Consider the following 14,613-nt stretch of genomic DNA (forward strand, 5'->3'; position numbering starts at 1 on the left):
GCATATTGCATCCCAGGGAGAGATTCAGAGCATTCATCTTTTCAAAAATATCACATAAGTATGCTAGTTTTATCAAAACTAGCATTCACAAAATTTGATATACTTGTGGTCTTCTTTTTAAGAAAAACATAAATTTCCTGTTGCAGTTCAAACGTATGACAAAACATTACCACAAGAGAGCCAACGCAAAGTGCTGTAGTACAACAAAGGACGTGTGCTTGGATCCCATATCCTCACATAGTTTTTTGAAAAACCTTGCCTTGAATGGCCAAGTTTTTATACAGGTTATTACATATTCTAAGACCTGGTTCAATGTAGGACTCAGATATTTTGATGCGAGTGCTTCCCTGTGAATAATGCAATGGGTCCACAGTGCATCATGGGCCTTGCTTTGAATAAGTGCCTGTACTCCATGACAGCCGGACGTAGAACGAGCACCATCAGTACAGACACCAACACGCTCAGTCCAACTTCAAATTATTTTCGGATATAAAAGTATCAAGGATCTCGAACAAGTTTTGAGCCTTAGCATCAGCAGTGACACTTTTACAAAAGAGGTCTTCTACAATGTTATTACCATCTATAAACCGTACAGAGTAAATCAAGTGAGCATCATTGTTATCATCTGTGGCCTCATCCAGCTGCAATTCAAATTCCTTCCGTTTTATTTTTTCAATTAATTGATCATTGAAGTCGTCCACTATGTGCTGTATTCTGCGACTGATGGTGTTATTGGACAAAGGCACTTTTGAAAGCAGCTTCCCAGCAGACTCACCGATCATAATGTTCACCATATCTACAGCAGCCAGTAGAATGAGTTCTTCTGCAATGGTATAAGGCTTTTATATTTTGCGATTCTATGTGCCACCTTGTAAGATGCTAGCAAAGCATTGATTAGTATTGATGGCTACTTATAAAAACTACCTTTTTGTTGATTTAACTCTTAACTTTCTGGTAAGTAATCACAAGATATACTAACCATGCTGGGATGATTGGTTTCTAAATGGCGTTTCAACTTACTTGGTAGCATGCACTCTGGTACCAAAACTGTCAAACACAGTACACACTGCAGCCTCACTTCATCATTGACCTCTGTTGATGTAAAACCAAAGTCCAAATAACTGTCATCATATTTTTGATATTTACGCTTCTTTACACTCTTGCCACTATTTGACGGTGTGCCTCTTTATTTTCTCCCTCACAATGCTTATTACTGTTTAGTAAAAACTGATCCATTTTTAAAAATACATACGAGAATACTTCAAAAACTTCACTTGACTTAATCGCAACAATATTCAGTTGATACAATCTCCAAAAACTAATTCAACACTAAGACTGCACAAAACCGACAACTATTTATATACAAACAGAAAGTACCAAGAAACTTAATTCTTGTAGAGCGTCATCTACTAACCATCTGTAGAGGCATCTACAAACAGCTATTACTAAGCGAGTTACTGGTTTGCACCAGGTCCAATAGATATCAAGTCCTATCACATTGAATTGAAAATGGAAATACAATTATGAAAATTTTGTAATCTTAGCACCCCTGTGAGGAAACCACAGCTCCCCAGGTCCATGTCCTGAGCAGAAATCCAACAGGTATTTGCCATTATTATTAGTTGTGCTCTTTTCTCCAAATTTTCCCAAAATATTTTTGTATGTCTGATAATTATTTCCTACTCTGCTATTTAGATCCCCAACAAGGACCAACTTTTACTTTTTCATTGTGTCAGTTGCTTTCTCTAAAACCTCAAAAAATTCTTCCACTTCTACCTTAGTAGAACCTTCTGTGGGACCATAAGCACAAATAAGTCACATTGTCCAGTTCCCCATTGATATTTGCCCACATCATTCTCCTTGAGACTGCCTGCCATTCAAGAAGATTAGCCTTTTATTTAGTGTTGAATACTATGGCTACTCCTTTTCTTTGATTGTCATTGCCTGAATATAACATTTTGTATTTACTGCTCAGAAAGATCTCACTAGTTTCTTTTTTTTGTTTCAGTCACCCCATATTATGTTGATCTAGTACTTATCTAATTGCTCAGCTAGTGCCGTTTCTTTGCAATTCAGGCTTCTTATGTTGATAGTATGGATTTTTAACTCCGGTGATGTTGAGTTGGGGCACGTTTTCAGATTTGTTCCAGTAGGTGACTTTTTGCTGATTGCCCTGGTTCCCTGGGTGGGTGGGCCTTGTTAATCCAGGAGATGCTCCAGCTGGCATGAAATTCTGTCATGTTGTACCATCATTTCTATCTTTTGTTTAAGTCAAGAATACAATTTGGTTGGCTAAATCCCAAATTGCAAGCCCATCTTCATTTGTTCAGTATCCAGATAGATACCTAACAGGGTGCACCACAAGAAGGTAAGGATTGGACATTAGGTCAGAAGTCCTGGTCAGTCCTCTGCATTCCTTTAAAAGCTATGTGGAGGTCTCCTCTCAGTTATACAACTTTGACCCTTAAGCACCTCAATTTCTTACTCTCGCATAAAATAAGATTATAATTACTTGATCTGTTAAAAAAGCTCATGAAAGGATATTTGGAATGCAAGAAAAATGACATTTAAAAATGAACATTAAATAAAATGTTAAATTTTAGAACTTAAACAGTCTGAAATATCAGTGTAAATAAGCTTACCCATTAATTCCAACTTTTGCCATTTTAATTCTTTATTAGTCGTTTAAGATCTGAAAAATAATTCAAGAATATTTTGAATTAAGGTTAGGATACTACAGATTTATAGAATCAAATTATGTACATGATTATATTTTGTTAGATCAACTAATAGTTGATCTAATAATATTAGAATAACTATTTAAATTTAGTAATAGAGGATACTAGGATTCTTGCTATTTCATTTAGAAAATAAAGAAATAAAGTGAAAAAGTAGAAATGCTAATTTAAAATTTAAACAAATTTTGGACAAACTACTTTATATACTGGTAGTCTGAAACACAGCCATATGTGATCTGAATGCAGACTTGATGGGCACTAACATATTGGTAACTGAAGATAGTGAGAATGCCTTGAAATAATAAATAATTTTGAAGAAGCAAATCAGCAATCTGTGAACAAAACAATCAATGGTAAAAAGAATGACAAAAATGATGCAAAGATACCAGAAGTTGAAAAACAGTTTACCAGTAAGGTGGCAAATGGCACTGACTGCAAGCAAGCATGTATGACTGGCTATAAAATACAGCCGTGTGTAGAGACTTAAGTGCTGTGAGAACATTATGTTGGAGGCTTAATGGATTTTTTTTTTACAACATTCAGAAAGAATTAAAACAGAATTTAATACTTCCTATATTTCGTCTCAGTCACTGAGACATCTTCAGGGATTACAAAAAAACTAATCTAACAAACACAAATAAACAATACTAAGCCCAACCATGTCCTAACTTGGTGGAGCACCCTCTAAAGGCAGTTGTAGGTGGGATCCCTGGTGATAAGTGTTTACCAAATCTTAGGAAGCTTAATGCAACTGTATTAAGATTTGGTTGATTTCTGGGAGCTGCTGCTGATTCTAAGAATAGTCTCTCTTTTTTGAATTTGCTGTGGTGGAGCATGGTTTCCCCCCCCCCCATGAGATCCTATGGGTTGTATCCAAGAAATGGTCAGCAAGGCCTGACTGACCATAGTCATAATTGCAGTTGTATGACTTGTGTTCCTCCAGGCAGATGGTTGCTGATCTGTCTGTCCAAAGTATGCCAGCTTACAGGAACAGGGTACTTTATAAACTCCAGGCACTGAGAGAGGAGGGAGCCGATCTTTGGTAGAACAGATAAGGGTAGTTTGCGGCGGGGCTTAAATGCTGTGTGTGTAGGTTGTACTTGTTTAAAATCTTGGCTATTTTTTTCGGATATGCCAAGAATGTAGGATATGGTGATAGCATTTCTAAAATCTTTCTGACGAGAAGACCGGGGAATGGAGAAGGAACTGATTTTTTTATTTGATACTGTGGTCGCTATAGCCATTGGAGAAGAAAGTGTGTATGTGGTCAAGTTCAGTTGCAAGGATGGTTCCACTTGAACAAAGATTGTGGGCTCTCCTAGTAAGAGTTTTAATAATGCCATATTGTTGAGTGGAGTGGTGGTAGGAGAGTTTGTGAATGTATCTGCCTGTGTGCATGGGTTTTCTATATACAGTGAAGGAAAGTATACCATTAGGAAGGTGTAACTAAGGTGTCTAGGAAGGGTAAACAATTGTTCTTTTCCCTTTCCATTGTAAACTGGATTCTTGGATGTAGGCTGTTGAGGTGACTGAGGAAGGAGTCTAACGTGTCTGGGCCATGAGGCCAAATAGAGAACACATCATCAACATATCTTAGTCGGATAGAAGGTTTGAGAGGGACTAAGTCTATGGCTCGTTTTTCAAAATCTTCCATATAAAAATTAGAAAAAGGGGAATGAGAGGGGGGACCCATGGTGGTTCCCTCTATCTGCTTGTAGATTTTGTTCTTTCAAGAAAAATAACCAGAATTGATGGCAAAGGAAAAGAGATCTAAGATGACAGAAGGAAAAACGTTTTCTAAGAGTGTTAAGGTATTGATTTAAGGGGATATTGGTAAACAATGAGATGTCAAAGCTTACCAATATGTCTGTATTATTTAAGGTTAAAATTTCTGCGAGGGTTTTAAAATGGGTAGTTTTTTTATATAGGATGTGGAAAGCCCAGTGAGAGGGGTCAGAGAGTTGGCCAGTTGTTTTGACAGTTTGTAACAAGGTGTGTTAGTGGCATCTATTATAGGTCTTAGTGGGGAATTGGGTTTGTGGATTTTTGGTAAACCATATATTCAGGGGGGGACAGGAACAGAAAAGCTCGAGTTTTTTCGTGATGTCTCTGGGGGCCAGGACAATACTTTTTTTTTTTTAAGCAAGTTAACCTACACACCCCACTAGAACACAACCCCACAAAAACACAAGTTAAAAAATTAAAAAACTTACTTTAAAAAAGTATCACCCCCGGACATCACGAAAACACTGAAGCCTTTCTGTTCCCATCCCCCCTGATTTGGGAAACACTTATCAGAGGTCCCACCCTACATTCCAGGCTATCTACAACTGCCCTTAGAGGTCGCTCCACCTAGTTAGGACTTCAGTGTCACCCATGTGGTTGGGCTTAATATTGTTTGTTATTTGTGTTGATGTTACATTAGTTTTTTGTGATCCCTGAAGATGTCTCAGTGACAGACGAAATCTAGGAAGAATTAAATTCTGTTTTAATCCTTTCTGAGTGTTGTAAAAAATCCATTAAGCCTCCAACATAAAATACAGCAAATGATAGGAAAAAATTATGCAAAACTTGAAAACCGAGTTGAAGATGAGGCAAGAAATGAAACAGTTGCAGAGTGAAATGAAGAGAATGGTAGACATGTATGGAAGAGTGAGGGTGGCAAAAACGAATGATGGCTGTATGAAAGCAGCAACAAAAAGCCTGCAAGTGCCAATGTATGGAGATTAGATTGGAGGTTTTTGTAAACAAGATGCACAAGGTTTGTTTTCCTGGAGGTAAAATCAGTGTTGAATAAGTGAGCAGAGAGTTGGTAATGGTAATAGGGGTAAATGACTTGACTGGGAACAAGGTTTAATATCAGGAGCTTGTTAAGAAGAATAAAAGATAAGTGTGATAGGAAAGGTAGTCAATGTGTCGCCCACATGACAATGAGATAAGGCAGAGCAAAGATTGTGAATGATATATTAGCAGAAATGTGCGAGGAGAAAGGAGTAGTTTGTTAATGTGTGAAAAGAGTGAGAGATAAATTGAACTGTATTGAGTGATGGATTGCATTTGAATGGTTTTGGTGCAAGTCATTTGGAGAGACTGCAAGTGGATAAGAAAGTAATGAGTGCTGACAATGAATCTGAGCAAGTAAGAAGTGATCCTGAAATTTGCTGTTACGATTTGGATTTAATTCAGAAATTAGAAACTGTCTTTCAGTATTTTAATGTTTTGCAATACATTTCAGGGATAAAATGAATTTCATATATATGAAAATAATATTTTGAAATATAAAATCAATCTTACCAATAAATTTATTACTGGAAATATTTGCAATGTTATTTAATTAAGTAGAATGGAACAAATCATTTAATTTGGGGCTTTTTTGTTTAAATGCTCACAATGTAAATAACTTTGCTAAAATATTTATAAAAAAAATGTTTTCAAATAAATGATGCCTTGTCATTTGGAGAGCAAGGAAGGAGAGATTGAAATGAAGTGGTGCTTCTGAATGAAGAAGTGGGTAGTATGAGTGTAGAGAATGTGAGAATAAGTCTGCAAGGAAAACGGGAAGACTCAGTAGAACACAGCATGAAAACAGGGAGACTCAGAAAGGGGAACACAGTGCGAGAAAGGTTGACGCTCCAAGAGGATGTAATGTTTGCCCACCGTTTGAAGGGCTCTCCTTGGCATTTTGCCATGAATAGTCGATTCATGCTGAAGGGGAGAAAGAAATGAAGGATGTACAGATTGGTTGCTAACATGCAAAATCATGTGTTTTCTTGTCTGTCGCTGTATTAGTTTGATTGTTGTCGCTTTTTTGCATTATTTTTTTTATTATTAATTTATATGATGGATCCAGTACAGTCAACAAGTTCTGTTGTTAAACGTTTCAGTAGCTCTTGCAAAAGAATATTGAATAATGTGCTGACATTCTGCAAAAAAGAATCTTCTCCTTGTTCCCTTTTCTCAAGTCATAAAACGTAGAAGTGCAATTGCGGGTGTATTGGGGTCGACTGTTAAAAGAATCCGTAGGGAATCAAAAGGTGACGGTAAGCCAAAATTTAAATCTCCTAAAAAAAAAAAAAGCGCAAGAGAAAGAAAACCATCGAAACCATAGCTTTGAATGATTTTGATGTACATGAATTTTACGTGGTCGAGAAAAGAGTGGCAAGTGTTCCGAAATTGATTCCTGTGCTTAAAGAAAAAATTAAGTTTCCTTGGAAAAGAGAAACTTTAAGGAAAATACTTCATGAAATTGGATTTTGTTTTAAAAAGTCCCAGAATAAAAGGAAACTTATCATGGAGTGAAGTGACATTGTTTAATCTAGAATGCAGTATTTGAAAGCAATAAGACATTTCCGGAGGAGAAAAGACCGATTGTATATCTAGATGAAACTTTGATTGTTAGTAATTTAACTTATGGAAAATGTTGGCAGTCTAATGAAGAATGTGGAGTGCTACAAACCGGAAATGCCTCGTGGCACATAATTTTGTGTACGGGTGGAGAAATGGGTTTACCGAATTCAAACTTACTATACAAAGCCAACTCAACTACTGGAGATTACCATGGGCAAATGAATTCTACGATCTTCGAAAAACTGATTCCAAACCTTCCTAAAAATGCTGTTATAATTGATAACGCTTCATATCACTCTATTCAATTAAACAAAGTTCCAAATTGGTCTAATAAGAAGCAAGCTCTTATGGATTGGCTCTCTGCAAATAACATTTCTCATTCCCCAAATATACGAAAAATTTAATTGCTTAATTTGGTCAAAAGAAACTCTCCCACAACTAAACTATTTAAATTCGACATGATGCTCAAAGAGCAGCATGGATTTCTAGCTTTGAGGCTACCACCATATCATTGCGATATTAATGCTATTGAATATGTTTGGGCAGAAGTGAAAATTTTCATTCGCTAACGCAAAGTAACTGGAGATATTGACATGTCGAAACTTTTTAAGCTTTCAGAACAGGCGATTGAAAGTATTACAGTTCAAAACTGGGGAAAATATTGCTCTCATGTCACCTCAGTGGAAAATGTATTGGGACAGAGACAGAATTATGCGAACCTTTGGTGATCGGTTTAAGTGAAAGCGATTCGGACACCAATTCAGATGACTCTGAAGATTAAAAGGATTTGATAATGGTATTTTTTTCCAACATTTTTTTTGCATGGGTTTGTTAAAAGTCAAAACAAGTCAACAGGAGAATTCCCGGTAGAGAGAGGAGTCAGACAAGGATGCAAGTTATCACCATTATTGTTTAACTTTTATAGTGAAAAAATGTTTAGAGAGGCACTTGAGGATGCAGAAGAAGGAATAAAAATAAACAGAAGAATAACTTAAGATATGCGGATGATGTAGTAGTGATGGCAGAAAGTGAAAATGGGTTACAACAAATTATTCAAAGAATTGAAAACTCTTGTAAAGAGTATGGACTAAGAATTAACACAAAAAATACCAAGATAATGATAATGGGTAGAAAAATAGGAGATAGATAATGTAAAAATAAGATGTGGAGGAAAGATTTTAGAAGTGGAAACATTTCAATATTTAGGTAGCTGGATCTCAGAGAAAGGAACTTCAGAGTTGGACATTAGAAATAGAATAGGCAAAGCTAAATCAGCATTTATGGAAATAAAGAGAACTTTAATAAACAAGAACACTAAAATAGGTGTTAGAATTGGAATAGTTAAAGCAACAGTTTTGAGTATTGCAAGTTATAGAAGTGAGTCATGGACACTAAGAAAGAGAGATATGGAAAGAATTAATGCATTAATGTGGTGTTATAGAAAGATGGAAAAGATTAGCTATACAGAAAGAATATCAAATCAAGAAGTTTTAAGATGAGTTGGGATGGAAAGAACACTGTTAAAGAATATTATGCAAAGAAAGACTAGATTTGCAGGACATCTTCTGAGAGGTTCTTTGGGACACCTGACAAGAACTATATTACAAGGGAAAGTTGAGGGGAAGAGAAGACGTGGAAGACCAACTAGAGAGTGGTTTAACAACATTGTGGAATGGACTGGTTTAAGAATGATGGAAGCGACAGACAGAAATGGAGAAGAGCTGCTCATCTGCTGCAACCCTCTTGCTAGAGGATGCTACTAGACAACGACAACAAGTCAAATAATTAATCGGTTTAGGACATTAAAGTGTCTCAGTTCTCTCAACTGTAAGTTTAGAATATCTAAGTTCATTTGAAAAAATGTTTTTCTGTATAATTATTTTTATTTTATAGAAAACTTTCTTAAAAATAAACTTAGTTAAATTTTTGTTTTATGCTATACCTTTTTAAATTTTGTTAATACTCTATGTATATTTTCCCAACTGTAATACAAGCAAAATAGTTACACTTTAAAAACAGCAATGTTCATAAAAGAAAAGCTATATTTTCTGACCTGTAATAAACTCATCCCAGAAGACTCATTGATTACCCTATTATTGGAATGGATTCTCCTTTTTCTGACATGTGCAAGTGTCAAGGGATCTCAAATTGGTGGGCGAACTATAAATGCATGTGTAAACAAAAAGGACAATCAATAAAGAAAATGTAGGATAAACAGTTGGATTTGAAGGTTCTGGGATGAGCAAGGAAAAAAAGAAATGGCTTAAGGAGGGTATGGAGAAATCACATCTAATAAGTGGTATCAGTGAAACTGTATAGATCCAGGAATGGGCTGTTATGTTTGTATATGAATGCTAGAAGTAACAAGGGAAATTTTCTAACTTATTCTACCAAACTGCCTACCCCCCCTCCACACCACACACACACTCTGCAGTTCTCGACATCGCAGACAGAGGAAAAGCCACAACACCCAGAAAAAGGTATGTGCAATTTCTATTCCTTAAGCTACATATACTTTTTAGTACATCTACACTCATAATGCCCTAAGAACCCATGAGTAAATAGCCAATGACATTTAAACAGGGGCACTCCTAAACTGAAGCAGGCAATATAGCTGTATTATAACAAGGGAAATTAATTTTATTGAGTTCATTCACCCCAAAAATCATTGGAATAAGTGAGACATGGTTGGATGAGGATGACATCTTGACAGGAATAGAGATGGAAGGGTATGATCTATTTTGTGAAGATAGAAAGGGTAAGAAGGGAGGGAGGGGGAGTGCTAGCTATGTCCATACAAGGTATAGAGATGCAATAAAAAATAGTGGCAACAATTTTGAAACAGTATGATATGAGGTAAAGGTGAATACAATGAAAATCTTAGATGTTACTATAGACCTGGTGGATGGTAGTGAAAATGAAATCTTTAATCAAATAAGAAAAGGATCATTATGGGTGATTTTAATTATAAGAATATAGACTGAGATGAGATAGCAACCAGAAGTAAAGAAAATGAGTTTCAAGTTTGAGGGAGAACTACCTCAGACAGTATATAACAGCACACAAGGATTGTGGGTCTTGGAATTGATCATCTCTGAGTATGTTATAAATGATGTGAAATCTCTTTCCAGTTGGTAAGAGCGACAATGAAGTGATTATCTCGGTGGTTGCCACCCATGTGAAGATTTATGTGAGGAAAGTGTATATTAAACTACAAGGCTGGTGATTATGAGGAGCTCAGAAGACAGCTTGCAGGTGTAGCATGCAATGAGGAGTAAGATGGAAAGGAGATCAATGCTGCTTGGAGGCTATTCAAGAACTATCTGGAAGAAGCCACGTCTAAATATATTCCAAGGGTCAAAAGGTTAAATATGGTAGGTATGAAATGGATGAAGAGATTAAGCATGCACAATACAGAGAAAATTCATTATGGAGGCAACAGAAAATGAGTAAGAACTACTCATGGTAATAATTCCATGAGGATTTCAAAGAACAGGCCAGGAGGGCAACTCAGTAAAAGGTAGCAAAAGTGCAGTTCTAGTAAAGGTAGTTTTGCTATCTTTACTAGAACTGCTGCAGGATATAGTTGAGATTTATTGAGTAGTTCATATGTCTGATTCTTGTGAATGCAACATGGAGTTTGAGAGCAATGGATGATAAAAAACTGAGCGAGCAAAAAGGTATATGGGGAACAGCAAATCTGATGTTAATAAAGCTGTGGAACTTGATATATCACCACATAGTTTGAAGAAATACACCAAGGAGTTGACATCTGTTTAATATGAGTCTTACCTTGGATCAAGTTCCAATGGAGTGGAAGGAAGGCAAAGATAGTGCTGCTTCATAAGGAAGGCAATAGAACTCAAGCATCAAATTATATACCTACCTGAGTGTCAATTGAGGTTAGTGTTGGAGCTGGTGAGAACCAAGATCCAGAATTGGGTTGAAAATAGTGGTATTATCTTTGATGGGCAGCATGGATTTGCTAACAGGTCTTGTTTAAATAATCTGCTTGCTTACTTATAATTAAGGTGATAATTTCATTGGACAAAGATGGATACACAGTAATATACTTATATTTTGCAAAGGCTTTTGATAGATGTTGATAGTCAAATTAGAGCAAATGGGGTTGGATATTCAACTAGTGCATTGGACTGAAGACTGGATATCTGATAAGTATCAGCAAGTTTTGCATGGAGAGCAATTCCTGGAAGAGGAAAGTTAGTGGTGTACCTCAGGGGGTCTGTCTTAGGGCCACTGCTGTTTAAACTATATGTTAATGATACTGGGAAAGATTTGGATGGAGATATTCAGTTGTTTGCAGATGATGAAAAGTTGGGACAGAAAATAGAGGAGTATATTTTCTGACCTTACAAGAAGACCTGAACGGATTGAATGGGTATGGAAGTGGGGATGCCAGTTCAATGTTGCAAAATACAAGGTTTCAAAAGTTGGTAAACAAAGGTAGGATGTAGAATTTATGCTTGGATTGTGGGTCTGATAGATAAGGATCTAAAATTTAGAGGACATTGCCAAAATTGTGAGGATAATGAATTCTGGCAATGATGCAGATAATGAGTTATACAAGTAAGGAGAATCTGGTTCCATTATATAAGACCTTGATTAGGCCACATACAAACTTGGTAACCTAGTTTTCAGGACTAAGGGATGCTGGAAAGGGTCCAGAGGCAATTGATTAAAATAGTTTCATCTCTGGAATGTTGAATATGAATGAAGATTAAGATGATGCAATTTGCAGTCTAGTGGATAAGAGGAAGAGAGGATGGTGATATGATAGATATAAAAGTTGGTAAGGGGTTAATTACAGGATTAATGTTGAAGAGATTTTTCATAAAGTTGTGGGAGATTAGGAGAGAACAAGAGGTCATCACTGGAAGCTATATAAAGCTGGTGTGGGCAAGAAGCAGGTTTTTGTATGGAGTTATGAATGATTGGAATGCATTGCCTGAGAGCATGGCATCTTCAGAAAATTCCAATGTGTTTAAATAGCACCAATATTTCATCTTCGTCACAAGGTTTTCACAGAGACAAAAAACACAGTAAGTAAGCACATCAGCAGGAAGGCAAACATTAAAAGATAGGCCTTGAAGTCTTTACTGGTACCCTCTGAGTAGCCTGATGGAATCTTGCTCAAGGTCTCAAAATGGCATCCCAGATTTTTGGTAGTGATTTGGCTGTGGCTAATATGATTTATATAAACCTATAAGATTGAGGTTTTCCCCACTGATCTATATCCATTGGTGGAAACAGTTGTAGAGTAGGTACCCTCCCTCGATGAGTCTTTGGACTTCCTGGAAGTGTCACGTAATAAATCACAATATACAAACTATGCAAGGATCTCAAACTTTTCCGCATCAATACCATGGATGTTAAATTTAACATGAATATAAATGGCAATCACTTAGTCATTCAAACCAGACTTGTTACTCTTCAAAGAAACCAAAACAGCACCTACATCTCTTAGTGTCCAATGTCCACACACTATTCAAAATAGCTTTTGTTTGCAAAAATTCTTAATTTTTTGTTTGCCTATCTGATGCAAATCAAACATGACTACTTAAAAATATTAAACCAATGTATGCATCTACAAATGAAAAAAAAAAAAAAAAAAAAGAAGCGATTTGCTATCTGACAGTTGTCTGGAACCCAATGTGTCATATGATCAAGGTGAGCCAGCAATTTTGAGTTACAGGATTAAACACCAAAATATTCAGGAACAAAATCATTTGTTCATGCTAGAAATCAATTAACTAGAACCAGTTAAAGATCCAGAGCAGTTCCTCCAGTCAGCAACTGGAATCAAACATGGAGCAGTCCCTCTTTGGGTGACATAGCACCATGAATGCAAAATGTTATTTTCAAAGAAATTTGGACTCCTGGAGGTGTCATGTGATAATAAAATTGGGAGGCCTGTGCAGTCTCAAGAACTCAGACACTTATCTATTAAAAAAAACTGGAACATCAAACTCCTATTTTTTTTCCTTGTCTTGTCAGATGTCATCTCCTTCCAGGAGGTTGACTACCATGAGCTTCCACCATGTACGGTTTTGTGCTTCTCTTTTGCATTCTTCATAGGACAAAAAAGTCCAGTCCTTAATATTTCCCATCCAATCTGTTCTTTGTCTTCTTTTTCCTTGTATCATTCCTTCTAGAAGTATTTTTTGTAGGGATTCATGTCTTAATATGTGACCAAGTACAGTTTTGTGCTTCTCTTTTGCATCATTCAACCAGGGTTTACTCATCTTCTCAAATTTGGGAATTGTTTTACTGCCTTTTTTATGCCCTCTTTAAATTTCTGCCATCTATCCTCAATCTCATCTTCGGATTAAGGATACTTGGTGGGATCAGGAACATCAAAGGCAGTGGATTGTGCCAGTTCCTTTAAAAATTTATTTTGTATTTCTCGATTTTTAAGGGAGCCAAGATCATATTTTTCTATGTTTAGAGGTTTCATTGTTTTCTTTAATTTTATTGCTGCTTTAATGACCACAGGGTTGTGGTCTGATTCAATATAAGCCCTTGGGTATGTTTTGGCTTGTAAGATGCTATTCTTTTACTACAATACTAAAAATATTTTTTTCACATATTAGAAATGACATCGGAAATTTTATGAGGCCACAATGCAAAAGCATTTTGATCATACACATTCACTGAAGCATTAGTATAAAAGGAACCATCAAATATGTTCATTCATGATATCAGGCGATTTCAGTGCAACTATTTTTTTATTTTTATGCACAGGTTAAGAAATCGCAAACACAATAACAAAGTTAAGAGCGCATTATTGCAGCATTACTGGGCGAGTGGTCAGCATAATCAACTCTCCAACGATTTAGGCGGTAGGTTCACCTCCAGCTAACAAATTGGAATTTGTGAAAATCTTTTAGGGAAGTAAATTTCACTCACCGTGGGGAGACCGTTATCTCCCGCTCTCCTATTGGAAGACTAAATCAGCTTGAATACGTTATTAGAGTAGGGTTCCGAATTATGTAAAATACAAAAAAAAAATCTTCGTTCGCCACTTATGTAATATAAATTAATTTGTACATTCACGCTCTGGTTAGTTACAATCGTGGCCTTCTTGACGGTTCACTGAGATGTTAAAATTTCAACAAAGTTCACATTAAGAATTCAATAACCATTATAACAAGCTCTCGAAGTCATACTTTTGATTTTAAATTTATATATAACTACCGAATGAATTGCCCCGTGAAATGCGATTTGCTTCCGGAACCTGGTTCCACAATCATATTTCGTCACCCAAAGAATGAAATCAGTAAAGTTATGTAGCAATACCAGTTATTATGTGTTAATATTACACTATTATTAACCTTATAAATTTGCCTTAAATATATACGAAGGGCTAGCATTCATCAAATAAACACCAAAGAAATAACAAATACAATCAGTTGCAACTCCTACCAATAATTTGAAATACAGTATTGTTAAGAGCAACGAATGCTGCGTTTGGAATGTAATAACCGCTTATACATAGAAAGCTCTAATT

The 14,613-nt window shown here is 36.1% G+C and overlaps 1 protein-coding gene across 1 annotated transcript in view; it reads right to left on the reverse strand.

Moving 5' to 3' along the window:
• LOC150107756 (glyceraldehyde-3-phosphate dehydrogenase 2-like) overlaps nucleotides 1–14,613 on the reverse strand; it is a 45,852-nt gene that overhangs the window by 31,023 nt on the left and 216 nt on the right. Inside the window, exon 2 of the mRNA XM_090392035.1 lies at nucleotides 2,643–2,692. Within this exon, the coding sequence (XP_090248161.1) occupies nucleotides 2,643–2,665 (23 nt within the window). The 5' untranslated portion in view covers nucleotides 2,666–2,692. The remainder of the gene's footprint in view (nucleotides 1–2,642; nucleotides 2,693–14,613) is intronic.

The sequence above is a fragment of the Typopeltis vanoorti genome, chromosome 4, assembly GCF_054136105.1.
Source record: "Typopeltis vanoorti isolate ZY-2024b chromosome 4, IOZ_Tvanoo_1.0, whole genome shotgun sequence".
In the NCBI taxonomy this organism is placed as follows: domain Eukaryota; kingdom Metazoa; phylum Arthropoda; class Arachnida; order Uropygi; family Thelyphonidae; genus Typopeltis; species Typopeltis vanoorti.